Source organism: Cucurbita maxima, unplaced genomic scaffold (assembly GCF_002738345.1).
Source record: "Cucurbita maxima cultivar Rimu unplaced genomic scaffold, Cmax_1.0 Cma_Scf00016, whole genome shotgun sequence".
Lineage (NCBI taxonomy): Eukaryota > Viridiplantae > Streptophyta > Magnoliopsida > Cucurbitales > Cucurbitaceae > Cucurbita > Cucurbita maxima.
The window spans coordinates 401,957-415,525 of NW_019272032.1; the positions used below are offsets into that span (position 1 = coordinate 401,957).

Genomic DNA, 13,569 nt, shown 5'->3' on the forward strand with positions numbered 1-13,569 from the left:
TTTTTTTTTTTTTTTTTTTTTTTTTTTTTTTTTTTTTTTTTTTTTTTTTTTTTTTTTTTTTTTTTTCTCTTCTAGTTTGTTAATCAGTTTAGGTTGAATATGGTTGGATCAAGAAAGGGTATATTATTTGACTTGAGATCTGTTTTTATTGTCATCAGATTCAAAGCTTTCGATAAAGCTGGTGGAATCGAAGTTGCTTGGAGCCAAGTGGACATTGAAGATGTTTTGCAGTCACCTGAACAACTTCAAAGATTGTATTCTGAGGTTCATTTGCTGAAGTCACTGAAACATGAGAATATTATCAAGTTCTTTAGTTACTGGGTTGATGATAACACTAAGACTATCAACATGATTACAGAATTGTTCACTTCTGGGAGTTTGAGGCAGTAAGAACCACCAAAGAGTCTTCGTTTTGTTTCGGTTATTCGTTTCTTATTATCATTTTACTGCATTCAATGAGTTATTTGTTCACTTATGGTATACTTTGGAATTCAGATATCGAAAGAAGCACAGGAAAGTGGACTTGAAGGCTTTCAAGAACTGGGCAAGGAAGATACTGCGGGGTTTAACGTATTTGCACGGTCATGATCCTCCAATTATTCACAGGGATTTGAAATGTGATAATATATTTGTCAATGGAAATACTGGAGAAGTTAAAATCGGAGATCTCGGATTGGCGATCGTCTTGCAGCAGCCGACTGCCCGAAGTGTAATTGGTAATTTTCATTTTCTTGCTCGGTTTCTATTTGGGGACAGAATTCTAGATTGAAGCAGAACGAACTTCAACTAATACTTGTTGATTATTATCTAGGCACTCCAGAGTTCATGGCTCCAGAGCTCTATGATGAGGACTACAATGAACTTGTTGATATCTATTCTTTTGGCATGTGCATGTTGGAAATTGTTACTTGTGAATACCCATATAATGAGTGCAAAAATTCTGCCCAAATATTCAAGAAGGTTACTTCTGTAAGTAGAACATGATTTACCTCTTACCAGATTATGTTCACTAAATGTTTCCATCAAATTTGAAGTTATGGAATAATTTGCTTGTTTCTTCCAGGGTGTAATGCCTGCTTCCCTTGAAAAAGTGTTGGATCCTCAAGTTAAGCAGTTCATAGAGAAGTGTCTGGTTCCAGCATCCATGAGACTACCTGCAAGTGAACTCTTGAAAGATCCATTCCTTGCAACTGAAAATCGCAAGGATCATAGTTCTGAACGTTCAATGTTATTGAATGCGCAGTTCGAATCAGTAAATCCTCCTCTGCTGGATACTAATCCAATGGACATGGATCACAATTGCAGCAAACTCTCAGGCTCAGTGGCCTCATCTATCGAAAGCAATAATGAAATTTCTCACTTTTCAACTCAGGAACTCAAGACGCTCACCGAGAACAATGAATTGACACTGAAAGGGGACATGACTGATCATAATTCAATTTCGTTCCATTTGCGCATTGCCGAATTATCTGGTAACTTTTTTGGTCAACTCATCTGTAATCTTCTGAAAGTTCTTTGATACACATGATGGTAACTTGAACATTTATTTTAGGTCAATCTAAGAATATCCATTTTGCGTTCTTTCTTGATTCCGATACTGCGTTGGCTATTGCTTTGGAGATGGTTGAACAACTTGAACTGTCAAATGAAGATGCTACCATCATAGCACAACTGATAGATGAATTAATTGCTAAGTTTGTTCCCAGTTGGCAACAATGTACAAATTTTTGTGACGGACTAATTACTGAACATAGTTCTTCTGAAACCGAAGAGGATAAGGCCTTCAGTCCTCCTCTCTTCTCTGAGATGGTACTGTCTTCTCCCTTGGTGGGTGCCGGTAGGAAAACTCTGACAGAATTGGCGGAGGTGGAACATCAAGAAAACCAGCAGACAATCATCTCATGTGCATCTCTGGACTACAACCACTCAACCATCTCAGATTACAGCATGGGAAAAGGAGGATCAGAGTGTGGTGACTTCAGCCACCCCGAATGCGACAAAGCTTTTATAAGCAGCGGCAGCGGAACCAGTGATTTAGATGCTGTTGGATCTGTTTCAACTATGTTCGATTTCGCCAAACCGTCCCTAATCTCCTCCTGCTCAGGAATGTCGAAAGAATTGAGCTTGTCTAACTTCTCCAATTTTTCTGTGGAAGAAAGAGACCAGCATGATGAACTGAAGATGGAGATTGATGCCATTGACATGCAGTACCACCAGTGCCTTTGTGAACTGTCGAGAATGAGAGAGGAAGCTATTGAAAGTGCCAAGACGAGGTGGATGTCAAAGAAGAAAGGTGCGGCTATTTGAATGGAGCCCTCTGGATTTACAAGTTTGTTTTCTTCATCATCTTCTTCATTTTTTGGCAACTCTGGCAAGATGGATGGGGACATGTTCTTATTTTACTACTGAGCTTATTATATTTAGCAGTCTATCCATCCATCCAACCAAGTCGTAACTCCCAACATCTTCTCACTCTGAGCTCGGCCATGTTTAACTTATATATACACCAATTCATTTCATAGTTTAGACACGTTCGTTCATTCATTCATTGTCACATTATTCTTCCCATAGTGCAACCATTTTCCATGTATTATTCTTACTCATTCCCATGAAGTTCTTTCTGCAATTTCTTCCATATGAAAAAACTACTCTTATAATTTTGCTTTCAGCTGTTTCTTTTTTCCAACATTCGGTTATATCCTTGTAACTTACCTTGCAAGGGAAGAATTCAATTTATGTATTAATATTATCATTTTGTTCCAGTGTTCAATGGGGTTTTTCTTTTACTCAACGTGTAGCAAACCAATTGTCATCCTTCAAAGTGTATGTTATTGACCAAAAAGTTGGAGGTTAAAAATAAAACAGCGATGAGATCATATTATTATTTGTACGAATTGTCATCCACGACCCCCTTACTTTAGAGTGTCAGTGTCACTCCTCCCACATATAGGCTAATTCATTATTTACTCTCTTTGGATCTATATCTAAAAACAGAAAATCTTGGTTAGACCATTAAAAATACCAATAAATGATTCAGTTAAAAAATACATCAACTAAACAACCAACCTCACCTTATGCTCAATTTCTTTTATTTGCCTCTAATCATGAAAACCAGCCAAATAAAAAAATAACGATTTGTTCCTATCAGGGCTAGTCTCATGGTTTAAAACTCATGTTCCTATCAGTGCTAGTCTCATGGTTTAAAACTCATGTTCCTATCAGTGCTAGTCTCATGGTTTAAAACTCATGTTCCTATCAGTGCTAGTCTCATGGTTTAAAACTCATCTACAAGGGAGAGGTTTCCACATCCTTATTAAGAATATTTTGTTCCCCTCTCTAACACATTGCTTGATGCTTGACTCAAATACTATTTGTTACAACCCAAGCCCACCACTAGTAGATATTGTCCACTTTGGTTCATGTATCGTCGTCATTTTAAAGTGCGTCTACTCATGAGAAGTTTCCACACCTTGTAAGGAATGTTTCGTTCTCCTCTCCAACCGATGTGAGATCTCACAATTCACCCTCTTTGATAGCATAGAACGTGCTTTGTTCTATTGTTTCATGCATATTTTTTAAATGAAACTCAGGCAAAAGGTAAGATTGTAGTAACATGGGGCGACGAATAGAATAATTTGGAAGGTGCCCCCACATAATTAAATAAAAATATTTATGATATAAAATGGCTTCATAACACATGAAGCATCCAATATGAGAAAATAATATTACACATCAAATTATCTAATTACTTGTATGTATGAAATTTTGAATCATATGCTTGAAACGTATCAAATTAATTAACCATCTAGTTGAATAATAATTATTATTATTATGAAAGAAAAAAAGGCAAGAAAAAAGAAAAGAAGAACGTGTGTGAATAATGGCCAACAAAGGCAACAACTACAATAATAACTCTATCTAATAATTCCATTTGCAATTTTAGAAATTCATTTACTTATAACAATAAATCAGAAACACAGAAACACACAAAAATGGAAGATTCAACGGATCAAATTAGAGCTCCTCTGAGTAAGGAACCACAAAACCCCCAATTTCTCTTTTCATTTTTCCATTTCTCATCGTTTTTCTGATTTCAGTTCCCAGCAGGAGCCATGAACAAGCTTCTTCATCCGCATCTCCGCCGCCTGAGGAAAACTCGCCGATTCCTCAGGTGGCTCTCACGGTTCCGACCACCGACGACCCTTCTCTACCGGTTCTCACCTTCCGAATGTGGTTCCTCGGAACTCTCTCCTGCGTTCTCCTCTCTTTTCTCAACCAGTTCTTCTGGTACCGCAAAGAGCCTCTCTCCATCACTGCCATTTCCGCTCAGATCGCCGTCGTTCCTCTCGGCCGTCTTATGGCTTCCGCACTCACAGATCGGATCTTCTTCAAAGGAAGTCGCTGGGAGTTTTCGCTTAACCCTGGCCCTTTTAATGTCAAGGAGCACGTTCTCATCACGATCTTCGCCAATTCCGGCGCCGGCTCCGTGTACGCGATTCACGTCGTCACGGTGGTCAAAACCTTCTACAGGCAACATATGAGCTTCCTCGTTTCTCTCATTGTTGTCGTTACGACTCAGGTGGGTCAGATTTTTCGTTTTTTTTTTTTTTTTTTTTTTTTTTTTTTTTTTTTTTTTTTTTGTTTTGTTTTGTTTGTGTNTTGTGCGTTGAAAATCGAAATTGATTGAAATGGTATAAGATTAGGTGTTGGGATTTGGATGGGCGGGAATATTCAGGAAGTATCTGGTGGAGCCGGCGGCGATGTGGTGGCCGACGAATTTGGTTCAGGTTTCGCTGTTCAGGTATGGAATTACTAGTCTTATTATTATTATTATTATTTTCAATTTAGCCCCTGTTATCCAAAAAGTTGCAGATAGACCCTCACACTTTTTACATTTTTCAATTATTCTCGTTTTCATGGGCCAATTGGAGAATTTTCAGAGATTTTTTTTATTATTCATTTAAATTTCTAGAAAATCGATTAGATATTTTAACTCCCAAAATTCCAACCAACTCTTTTGCTGTTTTTGTCGGCTTTAGGTTATAAAGTTTAAAACTTTTAGCTATCCATGTAAAAAACACATGTTAAATTATTGATTTTTAGATAAACAATTTAAGCTCATCGTTAGTAAATATTGGCCTATTATGTTGTTAGTTTCACGGTTTTAAAATTTCGTGACTCTTTCCTGCCGATGTGGATCTCATAATAGTCCAAAAACGATAATATCTGCTAGTGGTGGGTTTGAGCTATTACAAAGGGTATCGGAGCCAAACACCAAGCGGTGTGTCAGCAAGGACACTGGGGCTAAATTGTGAGACCCCACATCGGTTTGAGAAGTGAACAATACATTTCTTATAAGGGGTGTGGATTAATTTTAAATTTTATTTAAAGTACATGTACTATCAAATAAAAAAAAAAAAAAAAAAAGGTAAGGGGGTGAAGTGAAAAACGCCAAAAGGGGCATTAGAGACTTGTACGTTATGCTTAGCTTAGATGGGGATGAAATGGAATAAGACGTTTATGTAGGATTCCAAAACGGCGTAAGAACATGGAGTGGCCGACCAATCAACTTACACCTATTTTGTTTTATTCCAATTTATTAAATAATAATAATAATAATAATAATAAATAAAACCATTCATTATTATGATTATTCTTTTCTTTTCACTACTTTTTTATTGTGTTATTTATTTCTAAATTTTTGTGATTCTTATTTACTTTTTTATTTTTTTAAAAATGTTGGTATAATTATTGAATTCAAATTTGGTTTCAATTAACCAACTATTTTTTATCTTTTCAAAATATTTAAATATAGATTCATAAAATTGATTTACTTTGTTTTAGAAAGTTGGTATTGTTATAAAGCAAATCATGAGAACAATTATGAATAGAAAATAAAATTAAAAATCTTGAAATTTGATGGCTAAGTTGACTTAATAATTTTGAATATTATAATAATACTTTTTGAGTTTAGTTTTTGAAATTGATTTGATCCACAGGGCTCTGCACGAGAAAGAAGAACGAACCAAGGGAAGCTTAACCCGAACCCAATTCTTTGTGGTAGCCTTCATTTGCAGCTTCGCCTATTACGTCTTCCCAGGCTACCTCTTCCAAATGCTCACCTCTCTCTCATGGGTCTGCTGGGTCTTCCCCACTTCCATTCTGGCCCAACAGATCGGTTCGGGCCTTTATGGGCTGGGCCTCGGCTCCATTGGGCTCGACTGGTCCACCATCTCCTCCTACTTGGGCAGCCCACTCGCCAGCCCATGGTTTGCCACTGCCAATGTTGCAGTCGGCTTTGTGTTCGTCATGTACATCTTGACCCCAATCTGCTACTGGTTCAACCTTTACAAGGCCACAACATTTCCCATTTTTTCTGATGGCTTGTTTACTGGGAAAGGCCAGAAGTATGACATTTCCGCCATTGTTGACTCCAATTTTCACCTTGATCCTGCTGCTTATACCAGACAAGGGGAGCTTTATATTAGTACTTTCTTTGCTCTAACTTATGGCGTTGGCTTTGCTGCTCTTTCTGCTACCCTTGTTCATGTTGCTCTCTTTCATGGAAGGTATTGTCCGATACATTTAGTCTCTCAACTTCGATGTTTTGTGATTCTACTTAGTCGTTAGCTAATGTGACATGTCTAGGGAAATATGGCAGCAAAGCAAGTCGAGCTTTCAAGAGAAGACGATGGACATACATACAAAGATGATGAGCAAGTACAAACAAGTTCCTGAATGGTGGTTCGTGTTAATTCTTGTGGCAAATATCGCGCTCACCATTTTTGCATGCGAATACTACAACGACCAACTTCAGTTGCCGTGGTGGGGAGTTCTACTTGCCTGTGGCATTGCCATTTTCTTCACTCTCCCAATAGGAATCATCACTGCCATCACCAACCAAACTCCGGGCTTGAACATAATCACCGAGTACATTATCGGATATATCTACCCGGGATATCCCGTCGCTAACATGTGCTTCAAAGTGTATGGATACATTAGCATGACTCAAGCCATTACTTTTCTTCAAGATTTCAAGCTTGGCCATTACATGAAGATCCCACCAAGAACCATGTTCATGACTCAGGTCATTTTCTTTTACCTTCTTCATCACAAATGATACAAGCACTTACTAAATCTTGTTGTTTTGAGTGTTTAGGTTGTTGGAACATTAGTTGCTAGCGTTGTGTACTTGGGCACTGCCTGGTGGCTCTTGGAAACCATCCCTGAAATTTGTAGCTCATCTCAATCCTTCTGGACTTGCCCGTCCGATAGGGTGTTCTATGATGCCTCGGTCATATGGGGGTTGATCGGTCCGCGTCGAATTTTTGGGGACCTTGGACATTATTCATCAGTAAATTGGTTCTTTCTTGTGGGTGCAATTGCTCCTGTTTTTGTATGGTTGGCTGTCAAGGCATTTCCACAGCATGAGTGGATCAAACTTGTCAATATGCCTGTGCTGATTGGGGCCACTGCCTATATGCCTCCAGCCACCGCTGTAAACTACATCACTTGGATCATTATGGGGTTTCTTTCTGGGTTTGTTGTGTACAGATATAAGCCAGATTGGTGGCGAAGGCATAACTACATTCTCTCAGGGGCTTTGGATGCTGGTCTTGCTTTCATGGGGGTGCTGTTGTACTTCTCATTAGGGCTGCATGAGATCAGCCTCGACTGGTGGGGGAATGACCTCGATGGTTGTCCGCTCGCGCAGTGCCCAACTGCCCCTGGAGTTACTGTGGAAGGATGCCCGCTCTTTACCTGAAGCATTTTTGTGTTATAAGCATTTCTCTGTAGCTTGTACATGAAATTATTGGCTATTGATTTCTCATGACATTATTTCAGATTTGAGTTGCAGAAGGTTGTAAAAAACTTCAAAACAAATAAGAAAAAACCAGATAGAAATATCCCAATTCGTTACAGCAACAAATGTTTCAAATTGAAAGAATTGAGGGTCTCAGAAAGTCATAAAACGGTAAGCCTCAAACTCTCGTTAACGCACGATTCTTTGATTGGTGCTACGAGCCGAGTAAATATATAAAAAGATGCCGAGTATCTACAGCTTCAATGCTTGCTTCGCCATGGCAATAGCCCCTTCGTAAGTTTGATTTCCACCTATAAAGCCACTCATATGAACAAACACGCAACCGGGGATCCCTGACTCTTTTGAGAGTTCCTCGTCCCTTAAACCCCGCCATTGAGCAGGCAGAGGCTTGCGACTCTCGAATCTGTCAGGAGCTGTTGCCACTGCCTGCACTCGCCACTGTTTGCTTCGATCGTCCTGAAAATCGCAACGCATTAAAATGGAAAATAACAAAACATTTCTGATAGCTCTGTTGGTTTGAATTGTTGGATGTTACATATACCTGATAGAGCACATATTTGATCAAATTGTCGTTCTTCAACTCCGTCTCGAGCTCAAATAGATGAAGTTTCCACTATTGTTAAAAGAAAATTATGTAATCGTTACTGATATAAAGCATATACAACTTGTAACTTGTATGTCCTAACCTCTCCAATGACAAGATGAAAAAAAACTCAGTGAATGAAGAAAACCAGAGTTAAGCGATAAACAAATGAGCGCTTACAGGGCAAAATGTTGTCAAAACCATTATTTCTCCACTAGGGTCGATATCATGTCTTGCTCCAAGACATCTCATCACGATCGACCTTGCTGGTAGCCACGATTTGGCATGAAACCGAACACTCTGAAATTAAGCAAGGATCAGGAAGCAACTCAACCAAGTAAAGAAGCTAAGGAAATATGGTTGGGCTCAGGATTTTAATAGATTATTTTGTATCCATAGATACTCAAGAAGCCTCACATCTAAGAACTCGCCGCCAGCCAGAGCCATTGCTTTCTCAAAGGCTTTATTCTCATTCTCGGATGATTGATCGGGATCAATCCAGTCCAGATTCAATCTCCCCACCCTTGAAGATAGGTGTGTGTTATTCACATATTTTGGTGGCTGGTCTGTATCATACTGATTGATACCGTTATCTATAGCATCGATGCCCTGAAAAAATAAGCACGAATGTCAAAAGATAAACAGACATAAATATAAAAAAAACGTTAGTCAACCCCGTGCAGAAAATTCTTGAGGTTAAAACTTTCATGATAATTAACAATGGAAACGAGATAAAAAGGATTAATCCAAAAATTGAGTTCACACCTCCATGAAACTTTTGTATACAGCCAAAAATAGCCTTTGCACATCTGGGTGGCCTTCATCAACTTGAAGCTCCTTTGCAATAATCTCCTTCCCAAAATGCTGGAGCAGAACAAAAACAACAACAATAACAAGCATAACTACTAAATTCTTTGTAAGAAGCATGATAAAGGTTATTCATGAAAAGAAAATCTGATAACACTGTTTAACGACGAACAAGTATGAACTTGGATATATAATCACTTGTCAAATTTTAAAGATGGTCTTGGAAAGGCGACTACCTACCTTATAAACAAGACCAGCGCTGCTGAGCTTAGTGTTGAATCCATGGCCAAAAACTTCTTCAAACCCCTTTTGATGATGATCATAACGATCGTGACTTGGATCATACACGCCCCCAACATCAAGAACTGCATCAAGACCTTCTAATACCTAGCAACCAATTCAAATCAGAGACGACAGTTTCATGCCTAGGCCAAAATCCAGTCCATAAACTACCAAGCAAACAAATGGAAAGGAAACATCACAAAACGAACAAGACCCTGTTGAAAATACTCGGTTCTCTTGAAACTTTGCAAAAAGAAAAACCCAGATTTACATTACTGATAAGAAAGAAAAAAAACTCATTAAAATTCTAGTAAATTTCTACAACTACTCAGCAAAACCCAGCAGTCTATAACCCAACTACAACTCAATTTTCATCTTCATTCGACAAGACAGGGAATAGAAAACGCGAACCTGGGGATCACGGGTTCGAACAATCTGAGCATTAGAGAACTTCTGCGTCAAGCGAATCATGAAGCAGCCAAGCGCCTCATCGCAATGGAAGCTACCATGGTGAGTCCCCACTCGCTTCACCGAAACGGCGCCACCAGGGGAACCAGTGGAATAGGAAGCGACAGGAGAAGTAGCCATGAAAGGACGGAGAAAGAAAAACTTGGGGAAGGAGAAGAATTGCTTGTGGTTAAACCCTAAACCTCTACCAAGAATGACCATTGCCTTCGAATCCTAACATTAAAGTCTGGTCTTTTCAGCTCTCTTGTAGAAATTGTTGCTTAATTCTGGCGGTGGGTCTGGATTCTACCGTGGGCTTCAATAATCCGAATGGTTGAGCCCAATGTTGTTGTGCTCCATTGTTCATCTTCCCTACTTTATTTATTTTTTTTAATTTTCTTTTAAATTTTATATTTTTACACAATTTCTTGTTTGCTCTTGTATATCATTTATATGCTGTTTTCTTTATAAAATAACATCAATATACCTTTTTTAAAAAAATAACGCCTATTATGAAGACATAAATTTAATATCATGCTTTTCTTTCTTAAGAATAAATAGGCATAAATTTACTTCAAGTCATTGTCTATCCATTTTAAACTATCTAACCTTAAAAAAAAGACATAAAACGCGAGAGAATTTGAATCTAAAACCAACGAGAGACGATGACCTAACCATTTAAGCTATACCTAAATCGACAGCATCTACCACTAATCTATACTCCTTATATGACATTGCAGAAATTTGACGTTTCTGATACGAATATTAAACTACCATACTCAATCCTGTATTTATAGTTCCTTGTGATGTTTGCTACAGAAGTTTCAATATCAAGCTTGTTATCTGGCAAAAGAAGAGTAAACTAAGTGAGAATAAGAACAGAAGGCTAAGTTTTGCAGAACAATTACAGCAGTTGTAAGAATATGTAAGCTCCATGGAAATGGTTGCAAGTGACTTCATTCTGTATGTAATAAACATGTTTAGAACTATCATTCTGTATAATTCAACTTCAAGAAAGAACTATGTCCTAACGTTTTCTCCTCTGTTCGTCATCCCATTCTTCATTGGATTGTTCATGATCTAATGTCTCTTTATAATCTCCCCATCCTCTAATCTCATCTCTCAATTGTTCTTCAGCAGATGGAAGCTTCATATCCCTTTTCTTGCCACTCTTCAATATAAGGCAAGACCGCTCATATTAGACTCAGATTACAACACATATACATATACATTGCCTTTGTCTATGTAATATAGTTTACCTTTTTGGTTGGTCCTTTGAACCCCTTCAAATGGCCTCTCCCTATCTCCGTCGGAGAAATTTGATTGGACGCCTTACCGAATATTTGGAAGGGTTGAATGTCTCCATTTTTAATGCTTGCTTCAACCTACAAGTAAATCCAAAGTTGTGATACAAGAAACAAGCTAATGGTACAACATTTCAATATGAGAGTATGCTGTTTGCATTGGCGTTCATGTCATGGCCAGAATTTTGCAAAACTTCTGGTGAATAGTTTGAAGGATAAGGAAGAAACTAGTGAAGATACCTGAATGTGAGCTATGCAGATAAGTATACTGACAATAGGAAGCCAACTCTCATCGGGTGACAACGATAAATTTGACCTGATAACGAGATGCAAAATTATGGTGAGAATAACATAATGGTGTCTGTGTATACTACTTAAATAATGACCGACATTCATTCTGTGAGATCTCACATCAGTTGGAGAAGAGAACGAAGCATTCTTTACAAGGGTGTGGAAACCTCTCCCTAGCAAGCGCATTTTAAAAACTTTAAGAGGAGGCCCAAAAGGGAGAGTCTAAAAAAAACAACATCGGCTAACGGTGAGCTTGGGCTGTTACACATACTTTCTATTCATTCTCAACCATGGTAAAAGTCTCAAAACACACAATAAACACAATAATCATCCTGCAGGATGGTGTAATTTAGCTCTAACATATTCACACTACTGAGGGTTGAAACCCCCTAATAACCACAACAAATAAAGTTTATAAGACAAAAATTCTTGTAGAAAATACTCATCAATAACAAAATGAAATGTTGTTCATAATCTCTTGCCCAGTAAATTTTGATAAGCACACTACTGAGGCTTTGTAACTTCTTACAAATGACAGAAAACCCATGCGATCCACATTCTGCACATTCTTCTCTTTACATAGCTCATTATTTGTTTTGAGTTCTTAGAAATTTAAACAACTAGTTCAATGAAAATGCTACAGATTATTCAAAATTTCACATTTCAGTGAATTTGAAGGAAAGAAAAAACAAGAAAAACCCAAGAATTGAAAATCACCTTAGATAAGGAGCCAAATACACGATAGCATACACAGCATAACGTCTTTTCCCAGAATCAAGCCACGCAAAAACCCAACTCTATCCAATCAACCAAAAGAAGAAGAAGAAGAAAAAATAATTTCTTTAAAAATCAACATCCAAACAAAAAATTGAACTGAAAATCTAAAAGATGCACACCAGCCAGTTGAAGTAGGGGATAAAGCTAATGATGCCCATGACAGCGAGCCTAGCATCGGTGGAATCCATAACGGCATCGCTATCATCATCGGAACCACCGCCAGCTGGTGGAAGAACAAGAGAACTGAGAATGCAAGCCCCGATCGCAATAGCGAAAGGCGCGTCGTTCCCTAATTCCGCCCGACAAATCCCATTTCGGGTCGTCCTCCTCTGCGATCAAATTGGGTAACTTATTTCACTCGAAATTCAAATCAGAATATCGGAAACAGGGGAATAGAAGGGATGGAGCAATTTTTACCTGATTAGAAGCTGATTTGTGGGAGGGATTTAAGGGTTTGAGATTGGAGAGTGAAGTTGAGAAGGTGAAAGGGGGTTTGGAGAGGCGAAGAAGGTTGAGAGAAGAGAAATTGGAAGGGGATGATGATAAATAAGCAGAAGCCAGAGTGACCATTGGCGCTGTAATTGTGGTGAATCAGTGAAATGATAGTCGGAAGAAAGTGAGAATCAGAATTTCTCGACGGGAAAACGAAAGAGCCACTCCCCTATGGAATTCTTCTTCACTTCTTGGCAACCGTGCCAACTCTTTCGGCATTGCTGTACGGATTTTCTTTTTTCTTTTCTTTTTCAAATGAAAATTAAATTAAACTTCACTTGTTTCCCAACACAGAAAAATAAAATAAAAGCTAATGTTAACGTTGGATGAGTTTAATTTAGGGAAGGGTCGTGAGTTTGTAATAGAAAGAATATATTCTCCATTGTACCAAGGCCTTTGGAGGAAACTCAAAGTAAAACTATGAAAGACTCAGTAGACAATATCATACAATGGTAAAGAGTCGTGTTCGTCCCACCGCTAATAAAAAATAAAAAAGTTTATATTTTATACTACATTTCAAGTTAGAAATTCTTTAGAACACAAATCACACCTACACTTATCTCGGTTTAGTCTGAAAAAAAAATATTTAAATACGATTACTTTTTGTCTATTTCAAGTGCAGGTTAACAACTTAAAATATTTTGAAGGTCTCTACATCCTTATAAAAATTGTTTCGTTGGATTGCTTCATCTCTTTTCCAACCAATCCCCAACTAACGTGAGATCTCACAATCCACCCCATTTGGGGTCATGTCCTCACCG

The 13,569-nt window shown here is 38.1% G+C and overlaps 4 protein-coding genes across 8 annotated transcripts in view; 2 read left to right on the plus strand and 2 right to left on the minus strand.

The window, feature by feature from the left end:
* Window positions 1-13,025, plus strand: part of LOC111491535 (serine/threonine-protein kinase WNK8-like) — a 14,286-nt gene extending 1,261 nt beyond the window's left edge. For 2 of the 3 annotated variants that reach the window (XM_023140485.1, XM_023140487.1), the window contains 5 exons: window positions 159-386; window positions 496-716; window positions 812-969; window positions 1,064-1,472; window positions 1,553-2,544. In XM_023140485.1, coding sequence (XP_022996253.1) covers window positions 159-386; window positions 496-716; window positions 812-969; window positions 1,064-1,472; window positions 1,553-2,307 — 1,771 coding nt within the window. In that variant the 3' untranslated portion in view covers window positions 2,308-2,544. Of the gene's footprint in view, window positions 1-158; window positions 387-495; window positions 717-811; window positions 970-1,063; window positions 1,473-1,552; window positions 2,545-4,121; window positions 4,129-12,985 lie in introns of those variants that run through there. The other variant, XR_002719711.1, reaches the window with a different exon arrangement.
* LOC111491534 (oligopeptide transporter 7) lies at window positions 3,897-7,913 on the plus strand. 2 transcript variants are annotated; one of them, XM_023140483.1, is made up of 6 exons: window positions 3,897-4,029; window positions 4,098-4,579; window positions 4,704-4,801; window positions 6,000-6,569; window positions 6,649-7,087; window positions 7,160-7,913. In XM_023140483.1, exons 1-6 carry the CDS (start codon window positions 3,993-3,995, stop codon window positions 7,763-7,765), a joined length of 2,232 nt encoding a protein of 743 aa, XP_022996251.1. In that variant the 5' UTR covers window positions 3,897-3,992; the 3' UTR covers window positions 7,766-7,913. The 2 variants fall into 2 exon arrangements, with proteins under 2 accessions (XP_022996251.1, XP_022996252.1); XM_023140484.1 differs by lacking the exon at window positions 3,897-4,029 and having other exon boundaries at window positions 4,478-4,579; window positions 4,699-4,801.
* LOC111491537 (UPF0160 protein) lies at window positions 7,853-10,204 on the minus strand. Its single transcript, XM_023140489.1, has 7 exons — window positions 9,909-10,204; window positions 9,456-9,602; window positions 9,174-9,272; window positions 8,826-9,017; window positions 8,589-8,708; window positions 8,367-8,438; window positions 7,853-8,281 (listed from the first exon to the last, which is right to left on the minus strand). The coding sequence occupies exons 1-7, from the start codon at window positions 10,164-10,166 to the stop codon at window positions 8,057-8,059; spliced, it is 1,113 nt and encodes a 370-aa protein (XP_022996257.1). The 5' UTR covers window positions 10,167-10,204; the 3' UTR covers window positions 7,853-8,056.
* On the minus strand, window positions 10,710-13,010 carry LOC111491538. Of its 2 annotated transcripts, none has more exons than XM_023140491.1 (6): window positions 12,734-13,010; window positions 12,436-12,642; window positions 12,257-12,336; window positions 11,489-11,564; window positions 11,204-11,329; window positions 10,710-11,115 (listed from the first exon to the last, which is right to left on the minus strand). In XM_023140491.1, the coding sequence occupies exons 1-6, from the start codon at window positions 12,884-12,886 to the stop codon at window positions 10,972-10,974; spliced, it is 786 nt and encodes a 261-aa protein (XP_022996259.1). In that variant the 5' UTR covers window positions 12,887-13,010; the 3' UTR covers window positions 10,710-10,971. The 2 variants fall into 2 exon arrangements, with proteins under 2 accessions (XP_022996259.1, XP_022996258.1); XM_023140490.1 differs by having other exon boundaries at window positions 12,436-12,645.
* Window positions 13,026-13,569: the final 544 nt, after the last annotated feature.

Coding starts and splice junctions, on each gene's coding strand:
- LOC111491534 (XM_023140483.1), top strand. CDS start 3,993: ATGGAAGATTCAACGGATCAAATTAGAGCTCCTCTGA. Junction 4,580..4,703: donor TTGTTGTCGTTACGACTCAG/GTGGGTCAGATT, acceptor GTATAAGATTAG/GTGTTGGGATTTGGATGGGC. Junction 4,802..5,999: donor GTTCAGGTTTCGCTGTTCAG/GTATGGAATTAC, acceptor TTTGATCCACAG/GGCTCTGCACGAGAAAGAAG.
- LOC111491537 (XM_023140489.1), bottom strand. CDS start 10,166: ATGGTCATTCTTGGTAGAGGTTTAGGGTTTAACCACAAGCAATTCTTC. Junction 9,603..9,908: donor TTCGAACCCGTGATCCCCAG/GTTCGCGTTTTC, acceptor ATTGGTTGCTAG/GTATTAGAAGGTCTTGATGC. Junction 8,439..8,588: donor TTTTGACAACATTTTGCCCT/GTAAGCGCTCAT, acceptor TTTTAACAATAG/TGGAAACTTCATCTATTTGA.
- LOC111491538 (XM_023140490.1), bottom strand. CDS start 12,886: ATGGTCACTCTGGCTTCTGCTTATTTATCATCATCCCCTTCCAATTTC. Junction 11,565..12,256: donor TATTTGGCTCCTTATCTAAG/GTGATTTTCAAT, acceptor TCTCGTTATCAG/GTCAAATTTATCGTTGTCAC. Junction 11,116..11,203: donor TCAAAGGACCAACCAAAAAG/GTAAACTATATT, acceptor CTTATATTGAAG/AGTGGCAAGAAAAGGGATAT.